Raw genomic sequence first — 15,982 nt, 5'->3', positions numbered from 1 at the left:
CCTCGTAACAACCTTTGCTCTTGGAGCCGATGCCCCCGAAGGTCCCGAATTTCACCTTGGGCGCCCTGGGCTCTCCCGCCGGGCCCCGCGAGGCCGAGGCGTCGTCGCTGAAGGACGACGAGCGCGGCCGCTGCTTCCTGGGCCGGAACAGGGAGAATTTCCCCTTGGCCGACGGCGCCTCGGCCTCGGCGTCGCCCTCGGCCGAGCCCAGGCTGGCCTTGGAGCTCTTCAGGTCCCCCCGGGACCCCGAGACGGACCCCGAGGCCTCGGGGGAGCCGGGGGCGCCTCCGCCGCCCGCCCGCCCTTTCTGCTTGGAGAAGTTGAACTTGGGCATCTTGAGTTTGGATTTCTTGAGCCGCCCCTCGGCCTCGTCCGGCTCCGGCTCGGCCGCCACGTCGGCCGCGGGGAACTCGACGTCCACTCCCACCTCCCGGCCCTTGGCCTCGGCGTCGGAGAAGACGAATTTGGGCATCCGCAGCTTGGGGAAGGACACCCTGACCTGGCCGCCCTCGGGCCCTGCCGTGCCCACCCTGGGGCCGCAGAGGTGGAAGGTCCCGCCGCCGGCCTCGCCCCCGACCTTCACCTTCGGCCCTTTGGCGTTGACGTTCAAGCCTGAGCCCGAAACCTCCAGCTCGGCCCGAGGGGACTCCAGGCCGACCTTCGGGGCTTTGATGTCGCCGGACACGTCCACGCTCGGTCCCTTCAGCCTCAGGTCGACGTCGGGCCCTTCCAGCCCCACAGAGGAGCCCTTCAGCCCCCCCTTGGCCTGGGGGCCTTCCAGAGCCACGGCCACGTCCCCTCCCTCCATGCCGGGGCCGGAGACGCCGAACTGGGGCAGCTTCAGGGACGGGAGTTTGATGGTGCCCCCCAGGATCTCGAAGTCGGCGTCGCCCGCCGACGTCTCTGGGGATTTGGCGCCCAAATCTCCTTTCAACTTTGGTCCTTTCAGGCTGACATCCAGATCCGGGGCGGAGAGGGCGAGGTCGGCCCCGGGGGACTGGGAGCCCACCTCCACTTTTGGGACAGAGCAGGAAACGCCCCCCTTCGGCAGCTTCACCTTCCCCCCTAAACCTCCCAGGTCAACTCTGGGCCCTTCCACGGAGCCCGAGACATCCAACTCTCCCTTCAACTTTGGTCCTTTCAGGTTCCCCTCAAGCTCCGGGCCGGAGATTTGGGGCCCTCTGAGCTTCACGTCAGTCCCGGGCACATCCAAGCTCACCCCCGGCATTTCCAGCCCCACTCCCCCTTTCCCTCCTTTGGGCCACCCCACTTTTCCCTCGGGGCCTTCCAGTTCTGCTCCAGAAAAGCCGATTTCCCCTTTCACTTTTGGTCCTCTCAGGCTCAACTCCGGCACCTCGACCCCCTTCAGGTCCCCCCCGACCTTCCCGTCCCCCACACCCACCTGCCCCCCGGGGATTTTGAGCTTCGGGGCCTTCAGGTTCACGTCAGGAACTTCCACGTCCACACCGAGCCCTGACCCCTCCACCGCGGGCATGGAGACCTCCAGGCCCGGTGCTCGGAGCTCCCCCTCCGCTTTGGGGACCCCCCCGGACACCTCCCCTCGGAACCGGTGCGATTTCAGGTCGAACTCGACGTCTGGGAAGGAGATCTTGCCAAACATGGGCTTCTTCCCCTTGGGGGACTTGACGGCGGCGTCGGGGCCGGCCACGCCGAGCTCCCCGTCCAGCTCGGCCCCGGCCGCCGTCACGTCGAACGCCCCCTTCTTGCCCTTCACTTTGGGGCCGCTCATGTGGATTTTGGGCATCTTGAACTTGCTCTTCTTGCCCTTGGCCGACAGGTTGGCCTCGGGGGGCTCCAGGCTCAGCTCCGCCTCGGGGAGATCCACGTCGGCCTTCGGGCTCTTCATCCCGAACCCGAACTTGGACTTCTTGAACTTGGGGAGTTTGACGTTGGCCTCGGGGCCCTCCACGCTCAGGTCGGGACATTCCACCTCCACTTCGGGGCCTTTGACCCCCAATTCCGGCCCTTTCAGGTCGACCTCAGGCCCTTTCAGGTGACCTTCCACCTTAGGGGGGGAAAGGTCAAAGCCCCCCTTGGTTTTGTGGCCTTTCAGGTTCAAGTCTATCTCGGGCATGGAGATTTTGGGGACGTTCACGTGCATTTCGGGCATTTTCAGCTTCGGGCCCTTCACTTTTCCCTCGGGGCCCTCCAGGCTCACCTCGGGGACGCCGAGCTCCACCCTGGGGCCCGAGAGCTCGGCCTCGGCCTTCGGCAAGTCCACGTCCACCTCGGGGCCTTCCCCCTTGAAGCCGAATTTGGGCATTTTCATTTTGGGCAGCTTCACTTTCCCCTCCAGCCCATCGACGTCGACCGCCGGGCCCTCAATATCGACCTTGGGAGCCTTGATGTCGACTTTGGGAGCCTTGATGTCGACCTCGGGACCCTTCAAACTCCCCTCGAGCTTCGGGCCGTGGAATTCGGCGTCGCCTTTGCCCTTCAAGCCCTTCAAGTTCAAGTCAATGTCAGGCATGGAGATCTGGGGGGTCTTGAGGTGCATCTCGGGCATCTTGATCTTGGGTCCTTCCACGGTCACCTCGGGGGCCCCAACGTCCAGTTTGGGGCCTTTGAGGTCGAGGTCCGGGCCCTGCAGGTTCCCCTCCACGCTCAGGTCTCCCTTGACCTTGGGACCCTTCAGGTTGAAGTCGACGTCAGGCATGGAGATTTTGGGGGCCTTGATGTTCATCTCGGGCATCTTGAAGTTGGGGCCCTTGAGTTTCCCCTCAGGCCCTTCCAGGGTCACGTCGGGAGCCTCAAGGTCGATTTTGGGGCCTTTGAGGTCGATCTGGGGGGCTTGGAGGTCCCCCCCCAGCCCGGGGGCCGAGAGGTCGACGTCCCCTTTCAGGTGGGGGCCTTTGATGTTGAAGTCGACGTCGGGCACGGAGATTTTGGGGGCCTTGACGTTCACCTCGGGCAGGGAGAATTTGGGACCTTTGACCTTCCCGTCCACGCTCAGATCAGGAGCCTCCACGTCCACCTCGAGGTCGCCCTTGGGGAGGGTCACGTCCACCTCCGGCCCCTCCCCTTTGAACCCGGGCATAGAAAATTTGGGCATCTTGAATTTGGGGAGTTTGAATTTGCCCTCCGGGCTGTCCACGTGGACATCGGGGGCGGCGACGCTGACCTGGGGACCCTTCAGTTCACCCTCGACCCCTGGCAGGGTCACGTCAACATCCCCCTTGACCTTGGGGCCCTTCAGGTTCAGATCCAGGTCCGGCATCGAGATTTTGGGGGCCTTGATGTGCATCTCGGGCATCTTGAACTTGGGGCCCTTCACTTTCCCCTCGGGCAGCTCAACATCCACCTCTGGACCCTCAATGTCCACCTTGGGACCGGACACATCCAGGTTTCCTGTGGGCAGCGTCACGTCCACCTCGGGCCCCTCTGCTTTGAAACCGGGGACTCCAAATTTGGGCATCTTGAACTTGGGGAACTTGATTTTGCCTTCTGGGCCGTGAATGTCAGCATCAGGGGCCTCAATGTCCACCTTGGGGCCCTTGATGTCCAGCTCAGGGCCTTTCAAGTCACCTTCTAGTTTAGGGACTGACACATCCATGTCTCCTTTGATCTTGGGGCCCTTCAGGTTGAAGTCGACGTCGGGCATGGAGATTTTGGGGGCCTTGATGTGCATCTCGGGCATCTTGAACTTGGGGCCCTTGATCTTCCCCTCAGGCCCTTCCAGCTCAACATCAGGAAGATCAACATTGACTTTAGGTCCTTTGATGTCAATGTCTGGGCCCTTTAAATCTCCTTCCATCTTGGGCAGAGTCACATCCACATCTCCCTTCACTTTGGGGCCTTTCAAGTTCAAGTCGATGTCGGGCATGGAGATCTTGGGGGTCTTAAAGTGCATCTCGGGCATCTTGAACTTGGGGCCTTTCACCTTCCCCTCGGGCAGCTCAACATCCACCTCTGGACCCTCAATGTCCACCTTGGGACCGGACACATCCAGGTTTCCTGTGGGCAGCTCCACATCCACACCAGGGCCTTCAGCCTTGACCCCGGGCATCCCAAACTTGGGCATCTTGAACTTGGGCATCTTGAACTTCCCCTCCGGGCCGTGAATGTCGACGTCAGGGGCCTCGATGTCCACCTTGGGGCCCTTGATGTCCAAGTCAGGGCCCTTCAGGTCACCTTCCAGTTTAGGCACTGACACATCCACATCTCCCTTCACTTTGGGGCCCTTCAGGTTGAAGTCAACATCAGGCATCGAGATTTTGGGAGCCTTGATGTTCATCTCGGGCATCTTGAACTTGGGGCCCTTCAGTTTCCCTTCAGGCCCTTCCAGCTCAACATCAGGAAGGTCAACATCGACTTTGGGGCCTTTAATGTCTATTTCAGGACCTTTCAGGTCACCTTCCACCTTGGGAAGGGACACATCCACATCTCCCTTCACTTTGGGGCCCTTCAGGTTCAGGTCGATGTCGGGCATGGAGATTTTGGGGGCCTTGATGTTCATCTCGGGTATCTTGAACTTGGGGCCCTTGATCTTCCCCTCTGGACCCTCAATCTGAACATCTGGGGCAGAAACATCCAACTCAGGGCCCTTCAGGTCCCCTTCAAGCTTGGGCAGGGACACATCAACATCCCCCTTCACTTTGGGGCCCTTCAGGTTCAGGTCAAAGTCGGGCATGGAGATTTTGGGGGCCTTGAAGTGCATCTCGGGCATCTTGAACTTGGGGCCCTTCAGTTTTCCTTCAGGTCCTTCCAAGTCGACGTCTGGAAGGTCAACATCAACTTTGGGGCCCTTGATGTCAATGTCTGGGCCCTCCAGCTTTGGCACTGACACATCCACATCTCCCTTCACTTTGGGGCCTTTCAAGTTCAGGTCGATGTCGGGCATGGAGATTTTGGGGGTCTTAAAGTGCATCTCGGGCATCTTGAACTTGGGGCCTTTCACCTTCCCCTCGGGCAGCTCAACATCCACCTCTGGACCCTCAATGTCCACCTTGGGACCGGACACATCCAGGTTTCCTGTGGGCAGCGTCACGTCCACCTCGGGCCCTTCGGCCTTGACCCCGGGCATCCCAAACTTGGGCATCTTGAACTTGGGCATCTTGAACTTCCCCTCCGGGCCGTGAATGTCGACGTCAGGGGCCTCGATGTCCACCTTGGGGCCTTTGATGTCAATGTCAGGGCCCTTTAAGTCGCCTTCCATCTTGGGCAGGGACACATCCACATCTCCCTTCACTTTGGGGCCCTTCAGGTTGAAGTCGACGTCAGGCATGGAGAACTTGGGGGCCTTGATGTGCATCTCAGGCATCTTGAACTTGGGGCCCTTCACCTTCCCCTCAGGCCCATCAATGTCCAGTTCTGGACCCTCAATGTCCACTTTGGGGCCTTTGATGTCGACGTCCGGCAGCGTCACATCCCCCTCGAGTTTTGGCACCGACAGATCGACGTCCACCCCCCCTTTCAGTTTGGGACCCTTCAGGTTCAAATCCAGGTCTGGCATGGACAGGTTGGGGGCTTTGATGTTCATCTCAGGCATCTTGAACTTGGGGCCTTTGATTTTTCCTTTGGGGCCTTCGACGTCGAGGTCGGGACCTTCCACCTCCACTTTGGGGCCCTTCAGGTCCACCTGGGGGAGGGACACGTCCACATCCCCCTTCACTTTGGGGCCCTTCAGGTTCAGGTCGATGTCGGGCATGGAGATTTTGGGGGCCTTGATGTTCATCTCGGGCATCTTGAACTTGGGGCCTTTGATCTTCCCCTCAGGGCCTTCAACATCCACCTCAGGGCCTTCCACGTCCACCTTGGGGCCCTTGATGTCCACGTCGGGGCCCTTCAGCTCCCCTTCCAGTTTGGGGCCGGACAGGTCCAGCTCCCCTTTCATTTTGTGCCCTTTCAGGTTCAGTTCCACGTCCGGCATCGACACTTTGGGGGAGGAAATGTTCAGGAAAGGCATCTTGAACTTGGAGCCTTTGGATTTGGCCTGGACATCCAGATCCGGAGCCTGGACCTCGACCTTGGGGCCGGAAACATCCACCTCGGGTTTCTTCAGCTTCACATCCACCTCGGGGCTCTGCACTTTGGGGCCGGAAAAGCCGAATTTGGGGAGTTTGAAGCGGGATTTTTTAGCTTTTCCTTCCAGGTCCACCTTCGGCCCCTCGACCTCGAGCTCCGGCCCTTTGATGTCCAACTTGGGGCCTTTCAGCTCCCCCTCGACTTTGGGGCCCTTCAGGTTGAGGTCGATGTCAGGCATGGAGATTTTGGGGACGTTGAACTGCAGCTCTGGCTTCTTGAATTTGGGGCCCTTCAGTTTTCCTTCGGGCCCTTCCACCTCCAGGTCGGGGAGGGAAACATCGACCTTCGGACCCGAAACAGAGAGGTCGGCGTCGGGCAGGCTCAGGTCCACCTCGGGGCCTTCAACTTTGGGGCCAGAAAACCCAAACTTGGGCATCTTGAACTTGGGCATCGTGATTTTGCCTTCTGGGCCGTGAATGTCGACGTCAGGGGCCTCGATGTCCACCTTGGGGCCCTTGATGTCCAAGTCAGGGCCCTTCAGGTCACCTTCCAGTTTAGGCACTGACACATCCACATCTCCCTTGATCTTGGGGCCCTTCAGGTTGAAGTCGACGTCGGGCATGGAGAATTTGGGGGCCTTGATGTGCATCTCGGGCATCTTGAACTTGGGGCCCTTGATCTTCCCCTCAGGCCCTTCCAGTTCAACATCAGGAAGATCAACATCGACTTTGGGGCCCTTGATGTCAATGTCTGGGCCCTTCAGGTCACCTTCCAGTTTGGGAACAGACACATCGACATCACCCTTGATCTTGGGGCCCTTCAGGTTGAAGTCGACGTCAGGCATGGAGAATTTGGGGGCCTTGATGTGCATCTCGGGCATCTTGAACTTGGGGCCTTTCACCTTCCCCTCGGGCAGCTCAACATCCACCTCTGGACCCTCAATGTCCACCTTGGGACCGGACACATCCAGGTTTCCTGTGGGCAGCGTCACGTCCACCTCGGGCCCTTCGGCCTTGACCCCGGGCATCCCAAACTTGGGCATCTTGAACTTGGGCATCTTGAACTTCCCCTCCGGGCCGTGAATGTCGACATCAGGGGCCTCGATGTCCACCTTGGGGCCCTTGATATCCAGGTCCCCCTCCAGCTTGGGGAGAGAAACATCAACGTCCCCTTTGACTTTGGGGCCCTTCAGGTTGAAGTCGACGTCGGGCATGGAGAACTTGGGGGCCTTGATGTGCATCTCGGGCATCTTGAACTTGGGGCCCTTCACCTTTCCCTCAGGCCCTTCCAGCTCAACATCGGGAAGGTCAACGTTGACTTTGGGTCCCTTGATATCAATATCTGGACCCTTTAAATCTCCTTCCATCTTGGGAAGAGAAACATCCACATCTCCCTTCACTTTGGGGCCTTTCAGGTTCAAGTCGATGTCGGGCATGGAGATTTTGGGGGTCTTAAAGTGCATCTCGGGCATCTTGAACTTGGGGCCCTTGATCTTCCCCTCAGGCCCTTCCAGCTCAACATCTGGAAGGTCAACATCGACTTTGGGGCCTTTGATATCAATGTCTGGGCCCTTTAAATCTCCTTCCATCTTGGGCAGAGACACGTCCACATCTCCCTTGACCTTGGGACCTTTTAGGTTGAAATCAATGTCGGGCATGGAGATTTTGGGGGCCTTGATGTGCATCTCGGGCATCTTGAACTTGGGGCCCTTGATCTTCCCCTCAGGCCCTTCCAGCTCAACGTCGGGAAGGTCAACGTTGACTTTGGGCCCCTTGATATCAATATCTGGGCCCTTCAAATCTCCTTCAAGTTTTGGAACAGAAACATCGATGTCCCCTTTCAATTTGGGGCCCTTCAGGTTGATGTCGACATCAGGCATGGAGAATTTGGGGGCCTTGATGTGCATCTCGGGCATCTTGAACTTGGGGCCTTTCACTTTCCCCTCGGGCAGCTCAACATCCACCTCTGGACCCTCAATGTCCACCTTGGGACCGGACACATCCAGGTTTCCTGTGGGCAGCGTCACGTCCACCTCGGGCCCCTCTGCTTTGAAACCGGGGACTCCAAATTTGGGCATCTTGAACTTGGGGAACTTGATTTTGCCTTCTGGGCCGTGAATGTCGACGTCAGGGGCCTCGATGTCCACCTTGGGGCCCTTGATGTCCAGCTCAGGGCCTTTCAAGTCACCTTCTAGTTTAGGGACTGACACATCCACATCTCCTTTGATCTTGGGGCCCTTCAGGTTGAAGTCGACGTCAGGCATGGAGATTTTGGGGGCCTTGATGTGCATCTCGGGCATCTTGAACTTGGGGCCCTTGATCTTCCCCTCAGGCCCTTCCAGCTCAACATCAGGGAGATCAACGTTGACTTTGGGGCCCTTGATGTCAATGTCTGGGCCCTTCAGGTCACCTTCCAATTTGGGAACAGACACATCGACGTCTCCCTTGATCTTGGGGCCCTTCAGGTTCAGGTCGATGTCGGGCATCGAGATCTTGGGGGTCTTAAAGTGCATCTCGGGCATCTTGAACTTGGGGCCCTTCACCTTCCCCTCGGGCAGCTCAACATCCACACTTGGCATCTCCACGTCCACCTTGGGCAGGGAAACGTCGACGTCCCCCTTGGGCAGCGCCACGTCCACCTCGGGGCCTTCTCCCTTCAGCCCAAACTTGGGCATCTTGAACTTGGGCATCTTGAACTTCCCCTCTGGGCCGTGAATGTCGACATCAGGGGCCTCGATGTCCACCTTGGGGCCCTTGATTTCCAAGTCAGGGCCCTTCAGGTCACCTTCCAGTTTGGGAACAGAAACATCCACATCTCCCTTCAGTTTGGGACCCTTCAGGTTCAGGTCGATGTCGGGCATGGAGATTTTGGGGGCCTTGATGTTCATCTCGGGCATCTTGAACTTGGGGCCCTTGATCTTCCCCTCAGGCCCTTCCAGTTCAACATCGGGGAGATCAACGTCGATTTTGGGGCCTTTGATGTCGATGTCTGGGGCTTTCAAGTCACCTTCCAGTTTGGGAAGGGAAACATCCACATCTCCCTTGACTTTGGGGCCCTTCAGGTTCAGGTCAAAGTCCGGCATGGAGATTTTGGGGGCCTTGATGTTCATCTCGGGCATCTTGAACTTGGGGCCCTTGATCTTCCCCTCTGGACATTCCAGCTCAATGTCTGGAGCCTCGACGTCCACTTTGGGGCCTTTCAGTGAAACCTCCGGCCCCTTCAGGTCCCCTTCGAGCTTGGGCAGGGACACATCGACGTCCCCCTTCACTTTGGGGCCCTTCAGGTTCAGATCGAAGTCGGGCATGGAGATTTTGGGCGCCTTGAAGTGCATTTCGGGCATCTTGAACTTGGGGCCCTTCACCTTCCCCTCTGGCAGCTCAATGTCCACGTTAGGAGCTTCAATGTCCAGTTTGGGGCCTTTCAACTCCACCTCGGGGCCCTTCAGGTCCCCCTCCAGTTTGGGGACGGAAACATCGACGTCCCCCTTGAGTTTGGGGCCTTTGAGGTTCAAATCGATGTCGGGCATGGAGATTTTGGGGGTCTTGAAGTGCATCTCGGGCATCTTGAACTTGGGGCCCTTCAGCTTCGCTTCTGGACACTCCAGGTCGATGTCGGGGACGTTGACATCCACTCTGGGGCCCTTGATGTCGAGTTCTGGGCCCTTCAAATCACCTTCAATTTTCGGGACTGACACGTCCACATCCCCCTTAACTTTGGGGCCCTTCAGGTTCAGGTCAAAGTCTGGCATGGAGATTTTGGGGGCTTTAAAATGCATTTCGGGCATCTTGAACTTGGGGCCCTTCAATTTTCCTTCAGGTCCTTCCAGATCAACGTCGGGAAGGTCGACGTCAACTTTGGGGCCCTTGATTTCAACGTCAGGGCCTTTCAGGTCTCCCTCCAGCTTGGGAAGGGACACGTTCACGTCCCCCTTCACTTTGGGGCCCTTCAGGTTCAGGTCAAAGTCTGGCATGGAGATTTTGGGGGCCTTGATGTTCATCTCGGGCATCTTGAACTTGGGGCCCTTCACCTTCCCCTCTGGCAGCTCGAGTTCCACGTCAGGAACATCCACATCTACTTTGGGTCCTTTCAACTCCACCTCTGGCACTTTCACCTCACCCTCTATTTTTGGGGCAGAAACATCCACATCCCCCTTCAGTTTGGGGCCTTTCAAGTTGAGGTCGATGTCGGGCATGGAAAATTTCGGGGCCTTGATGTTCATCTCCGGCATTTTTATCTTGGGCCCTTTCCATTTCCCATCGGGGCCTTCAAGGTCAACGTCGGGAACGTCGACATCGACCCTCGGACCTTTAATATTCACATCCGGACCTTTCAGGTCACCCTCCAGTTTGGGAACAGAGACATCAACCCCCCCCTTCACTTTGGGGCCCTTCAGGTTCAGGTCGATGTCGGGCATCGAGATCTTGGGGGCCTTGATGTTCATCTCGGGCATCTTGAACTTGGGGCCCTTCACCTTCCCCTCGGGCAGCTCAACATCCACACTTGGCATCTCCACGTCCACCTTGGGCAGGGAAACGTCGATGTCCCCCTTGGGCAGCGCCACGTCCACCTCGGGGCCTTCTCCCTTCAGCCCAAACTTGGGCATCTTGAACTTGGGCATCTTGAACTTCCCCTCCGGGCCGTGAATGTCGACATCAGGGGCCTCGATGTCCACCTTGGGGCCCTTGATGTCCAGGTCTGGGCCCTTCAGGTCACCTTCCAATTTGGGAACAGAAACATCCACATCTCCCTTCACTTTTGGGCCTTTCAAGTTCAGGTCGATGTCGGGCATGGAGATCTTGGGGGTCTTAAAGTGCATCTCGGGCATCTTGAACTTGGGGCCTTTCACCTTCCCCTCAGGCAGCTCAACATCCACCTCTGGACCCTCAATGTCCACCTTGGGACCGGACACATCCAGGTTTCCTGTGGGCAGCTCCACATCCACACCAGGGCCTTCAGCCTTGACCCCGGGCATCCCAAACTTGGGCATCTTGAACTTGGGCATCTTGAACTTCCCCTCCGGGCCGTGAATGTCGACATCAGGGGCCTCGATGTCCACCTTGGGGCCCTTGATGTCCAAGTCAGGGCCCTTCAGGTCACCTTCCAGTTTAGGCACTGACACATCCACATCTCCCTTCACTTTGGGGCCCTTCAGGTTGAAGTCGACGTCGGGCATGGAGATTTTGGGGGCCTTGATGTTCATCTCGGGCATCTTGAACTTGGGACCCTTCAGTTTCCCTTCAGGCCCTTCCAGCTCAACATCAGGAAGATCAACATCGACTTTGGGGCCCTTGATGTCAATGTCTGGGCCCTTCAGGTCACCTTCCAGTTTGGGAACAGACACATCAACATCCCCTTTGACCTTGGGGCCCTTCAGGTTGAAGTCGACATCCGGCATCGAGATCTTGGGGGTCTTAAAGTGCATCTCGGGCATCTTGAACTTGGGGCCTTTCACTTTCCCCTCGGGCAGCTCAACATCCACCTCTGGACCCTCAATGTCCACCTTGGGACCGGACACATCCAGGTTTCCTGTGGGCAGCGTCACGTCCACCTCGGGCCCTTCGGCCTTGACCCCGGGCATCCCAAACTTGGGCATCTTGAACTTGGGCATCTTGAACTTCCCCTCTGGACCATGAATATCAACATCTGGGGCCTCAACGTTGACTTTGGGGCCCTTGACGTCCAGTTCGGGGCCCTTCAGGTCACCCTCCAGCTTTGGCACTGACACATCCACATCTCCCTTCACTTTGGGGCCTTTCAAGTTCAAATCAATGTCGGGCATCGAGATTTTGGGGGTCTTAAAATGCATCTCGGGCATCTTGAACTTGGGGCCCTTCACTTTTCCTTCGGGACCTTCAATGTCCACCTCTGGACCTTCAATGTCCACCTTGGGACCGGACACATCCAGGTTTCCTGTCGGCAGCGTCACGTCCACCTCGGGGCCTTCTCCCTTCAGCCCAAACTTGGGCATCTTGAACTTGGGCATCTTGAACTTCCCCTCTGGGCCATGAATGTCGACGTCGGGGGCCTCGATGTCCACCTTGGGGCCCTTGATGTCCAGGTCTGGGCCCTTCAGGTCACCCTCCAGCTTTGGCACCGACACATCCACGTCTCCCTTGATCTTGGGGCCCTTCAGGTTGATGTCCACGTCGGGCAAGGAGATCTTTTGGGGCTTGATGTGCATCTCGGGCATCTTGAACTTGGGGCCCTTCACCTTCACCTTCCCCTCGGGCCCCTCCACGTCCAGGTTGGGCCCCTCGACATCCACCTTTGGCCCCTTCACGTCCACCTGCGGCCCTTTCACGTCCCCTTCCACCTTCAGACCTTCCACATCCACCTCTCCCTTCACTTTGGGGCCTTTCAGGTTCAGATCCACATCCGGCACCGAGATTTTGGGCGTTTTGATGTTCAGCTTCGGCATCCGGAACTTGGGGCCTTTCCATTTCCCCTCCGCCCCTCCCGCCTCCACCTCCGGCCCTTCCACGTCCACCTCCGGCCCGGACACCTCCAGCTCGGCCTTGGGCAGGTCCACATCAACCTCTGCCCCCTCCAGCTTGGGCCCTGACAGGTGGAAATGGGGCAGCTTCATTTTGGGCATCTTCAGTTTGGCCTCCGGACACTCCAGCTCGACGTCCGGGGCCTCCGCGTCGATTTTGGGGCCCTTGAGGTCTCCTTCGACCTTGGGGAGGGAAACGTCCATCTCCCCTTTCACTTTGTGGCCCTTCAGGTTCAGGTCCACGTCCGGCATCGAGATTTTGGGCGACTTGAGGTTCAGTTTGGGCATCTTGAACTTGGGGCCTTTCACCTTCCCCTCCGGGCATTCCAAGTCCACCTCGGGCACCTCCACGTCCACCCTGGGACCTTCCACGTCCATTTTGGGAACTTCCACGTCCACCTTGGGACCTTTCACGTCCATTTTGGGGCCTTTCACATCCACCTTGGGACCTTCCACGTCTATTTTGGGGCCTTTCAGGTCCCCAGAGACCTTGGGAAGGGAAATTCCCGCCTCCCCCTTCAGCTTTGGGGCCTTCAGTCCCAGATCCACGTCCGGCATGGACAGTTTGGGGGTCTGAACGTTCAGTTCGGGCATTTTAAACTTGAGACCTTTGCCTTTCACCTCTGGCCCTTCGATGTCCACGCTGGGGACATTGACGTCCACCTTGGGGACGGAAACATCCACTTTGGGGCCTGAAATGTCCATTTTGGGGCCGGAAACATCCATTTTGGGGCCGGAAACATCCATTTTGGGGCCTGAAATGTCCATTTTGGGGCCGGAAACATCCATTTTGGGGCCGGAAATGTCCATTTTAGGGACAGAAACATCCATTTTGGGGACAGAAACGTCCACTTTGGGGCAGGAAACGTCCACCTCCCCCTTGGGAAGAGTCACCTCCACGCCGGGGGCCTCTCCCTTCACCCCAAACTTGGGCATCTTCAGCTTGGGGAACTTCAGTTTGCCCTCAGCTCCCTGGATGTCCACGTTGGGCCCTTCCACGTCGACTTTGGGGCCCTTGATGTCGAGCCCGGGGGTTTTCAGCTCCCCTTCCAGTTTGGGGGCAGAAACATCCAGGTCTGCCTTCACTTTGGGCCCTTTGAGGTTCAGGTCGATGTCGGGCATGGAGATCTGGGGGGTCTTGACGCTCATCTCGGGCACCTTCACCCCGGGGCCCCTCAGGCTCCCGTGGACGTCGCCGCCCTCGGGAAGGGCCACCTCGACCTCGGGGGCCTCTCCCTTCACCCCAAACTTGGGCATCTTCAACTTGGGGAACTTCAGTTTGCCCTCAGCTCCCTGGACCTCCAGGCCTGGGGCGACGACGTCGACTTTGGGGCCTCGGAGCTCCCCTTGGGGCCCCTCCAGGGTGGGCAGGGACGCATCGAGGTCGCCCCTGGGTTTGGCCCCGTTGAGGTTCAGGTCGACGTCGGGCATGGAGACCTTGGGGGCCTTGATGTTCATCTCAGGGGCCTTCACTTTGCCTTCTGGCCCTTGGATGGCCACGCTCGGCCCCTCCACGCCCGCCCCGGGCAGGGAGACGTCGACGTCCACCTCGGGGCCTTCGGCCTTGACCCCAGGCAGCCCAAATTTGGGCATCTTGAACTTGGGCATCTTGAACTTCCCCTCTGGGCCGTGGATGTCGACGTCAGGGGCCTCGATGTCCACCTTGGGGCCCTTGATGTCCACACTGGGGACGTCGATGTCCACCTTGGGGCTGGAAATGTCCACTTTGGGGACAGAAACGTCCATCTTGGGGCTGGAAACGTCCACTTTGGGGATGGAAATGTCCATTTTAGGGACAGAAACGTCCACCTTGGGGCCAGAAATGTCCACTTTGGGGCCAGAAATGTCCATTTTGGGACAGGAAACATCCACCTCCCCCTTGGGAAGAGCCACCTCCACGCCGGGGGCCTCTCCCTTCACCCCGAACTTGGGCATCTTCAGCTTGGGGAACTTCAGTTTGCCCTCAGCTCCCTGGACCTCCAGGTCTGGGGCGACAACGTCGACTTTGGGGCCTTTGATGTCGAGTCCGGGGGTTTTCAGCTCCCCTTCCAGTTTGGGGGCAGAAATATCCAGGTCTGCCTTCACTTTGGGCCCTTTGAGGCTCAGGTCGATGTCGGGTACGGAGATCTGGGGGGTCTTGACGCTCATCTCGGGCACCTTCACCCCCTCCAGTTCCACTTGGGGCCCTCTCAAGTTGCTGTCGATGGTTGGGATGGAAAAGTCGACCTCTCCCTTCGACCCCTTCACGGCCACGGCCACGTCTGGGCCCTTCACCTGCCCCCCAAAATCCACCTGGGGGGCCTTCACGTCCACCTGGAGCCCCTTGGGGCCGAGTCCTGAGGGGTCCCCTCCTCCTCCTCCTCCTGCCCCCACCTTGGGGATGGTGACCCCCCCTGGGTCCCCCTTCCCCTGGGGGCCTTTCAGGCTCAAGTTCACGTCGGAGAGGGAAATCTGGGGGGTCTCCCCCTTCATGAGGGCGGGACCTTCGCCCTCGGGCAGCGCCACGTCCAAGGCGGGGCCGTCCCCCCGCGAGTCCCGGGCGGTGAATTTGGGGAAGGGCAGGTGTGGGATCCGGACCTTGCCCTTGGCGCCCTCGGGGTCCAGCTGAGGGGAGGGGACCTTCCCGGCCGCGTCACAAGGTGGGGACACTCCAGGCCCCGTCACCTGCACGGTGACATCCGCGTGGGGGGCTGGAGCTTCCCCGCCAGCCCCGAACCCGAATTTGGGGATTTTTAAGGTGGGAATCTTGACCTTGCCCACGTCCACCTCTCCCTGGACACAGGGGGTTTGTCCCTTGCCGTCCAGCCTGGGCCCCTTGACGTGCAGTGCCACCTCCAGCTCTCCCAACTGCCCGTTGGTCTCGGCCCCGGGCGGCGCCGGGAACGCTCCGGAGCCTTTCTGGGCGGCTTTTCCAGTTTCTCCGGCGGGGATGTGGCTCTCTTGATGAATCCTCAGCCCTCCTGTTGGTTCTGGGATGGGGATGGCGGCGTCGGCGGCCCCGCCATGCCGGCTGACGTCCACGGTGTAGGCCGTGACCTTCCTGGTGACCGTGATGGTTCTGCTCTGCGTCCCCGCCCCGGCCTCGGCGTCCACTCCCTCCTCCGACTTCAGCCGGGGTTTGATCTTGGTGGTGTAAATCCTACGGTACTCCTCGTCATCTCCGCTCTGGAAGAGAGAGAGGAGGTGCCCATCAGCATCTCCACTGCCTGAGCCTTTTTTCTCCCTCACCAACCAACATCATCAACCACCACGGTCACCACCGCGCTCTTCTCTCGCTCCCCTCCATCACCACCCACGGTCACCACCTTTCCCCCTTGCTCCCCTCCCTCACCATCACTACCCACCGTGGTCACCACCTCCCTCCCCATTCCCTCCCCATCACCATCGTCATCCACCACAGTCACCATCACCCTCCCCCCTCGCTCCCCACACTCACCATCACCACCCAGCATGGTCACCACCTCCCTCCCCCCTCCCTCACCATCACCACCATCACCACCCATC

At 59.0% G+C, this 15,982-nt stretch overlaps 1 protein-coding gene across 1 annotated transcript; it reads right to left on the bottom strand.

Annotated features, from left to right (window-relative positions):
• Position 1: 1 nt before the first annotated feature.
• AHNAK (AHNAK nucleoprotein) lies at positions 2-15,885 on the bottom strand (the record flags this gene model as incomplete). The annotated part of the gene is made up of 6 exons (XM_027910005.1): positions 15,823-15,885; positions 14,288-15,697; positions 14,094-14,182; positions 13,331-13,658; positions 4,604-13,141; positions 2-4,423 (listed from the first exon to the last, which is right to left on the bottom strand). Coding segments are annotated over exons 1-6 (14,850 nt in total), but the record flags the coding sequence as incomplete, so codon positions are not given.
• Positions 15,886-15,982: the final 97 nt, after the last annotated feature.

Source organism: Empidonax traillii, unplaced genomic scaffold (genome assembly GCF_003031625.1).
Source record: "Empidonax traillii isolate 1590-97213 ecotype Southwest subspecies unplaced genomic scaffold, ASM303162v1 scaffold2605:size20938, whole genome shotgun sequence".
NCBI classification, from domain to species: domain Eukaryota; kingdom Metazoa; phylum Chordata; class Aves; order Passeriformes; family Tyrannidae; genus Empidonax; species Empidonax traillii.
The sequence above is the reverse complement of the archived record's forward strand: the minus strand, read 5'-3'. Positions and strand labels throughout refer to the sequence as shown.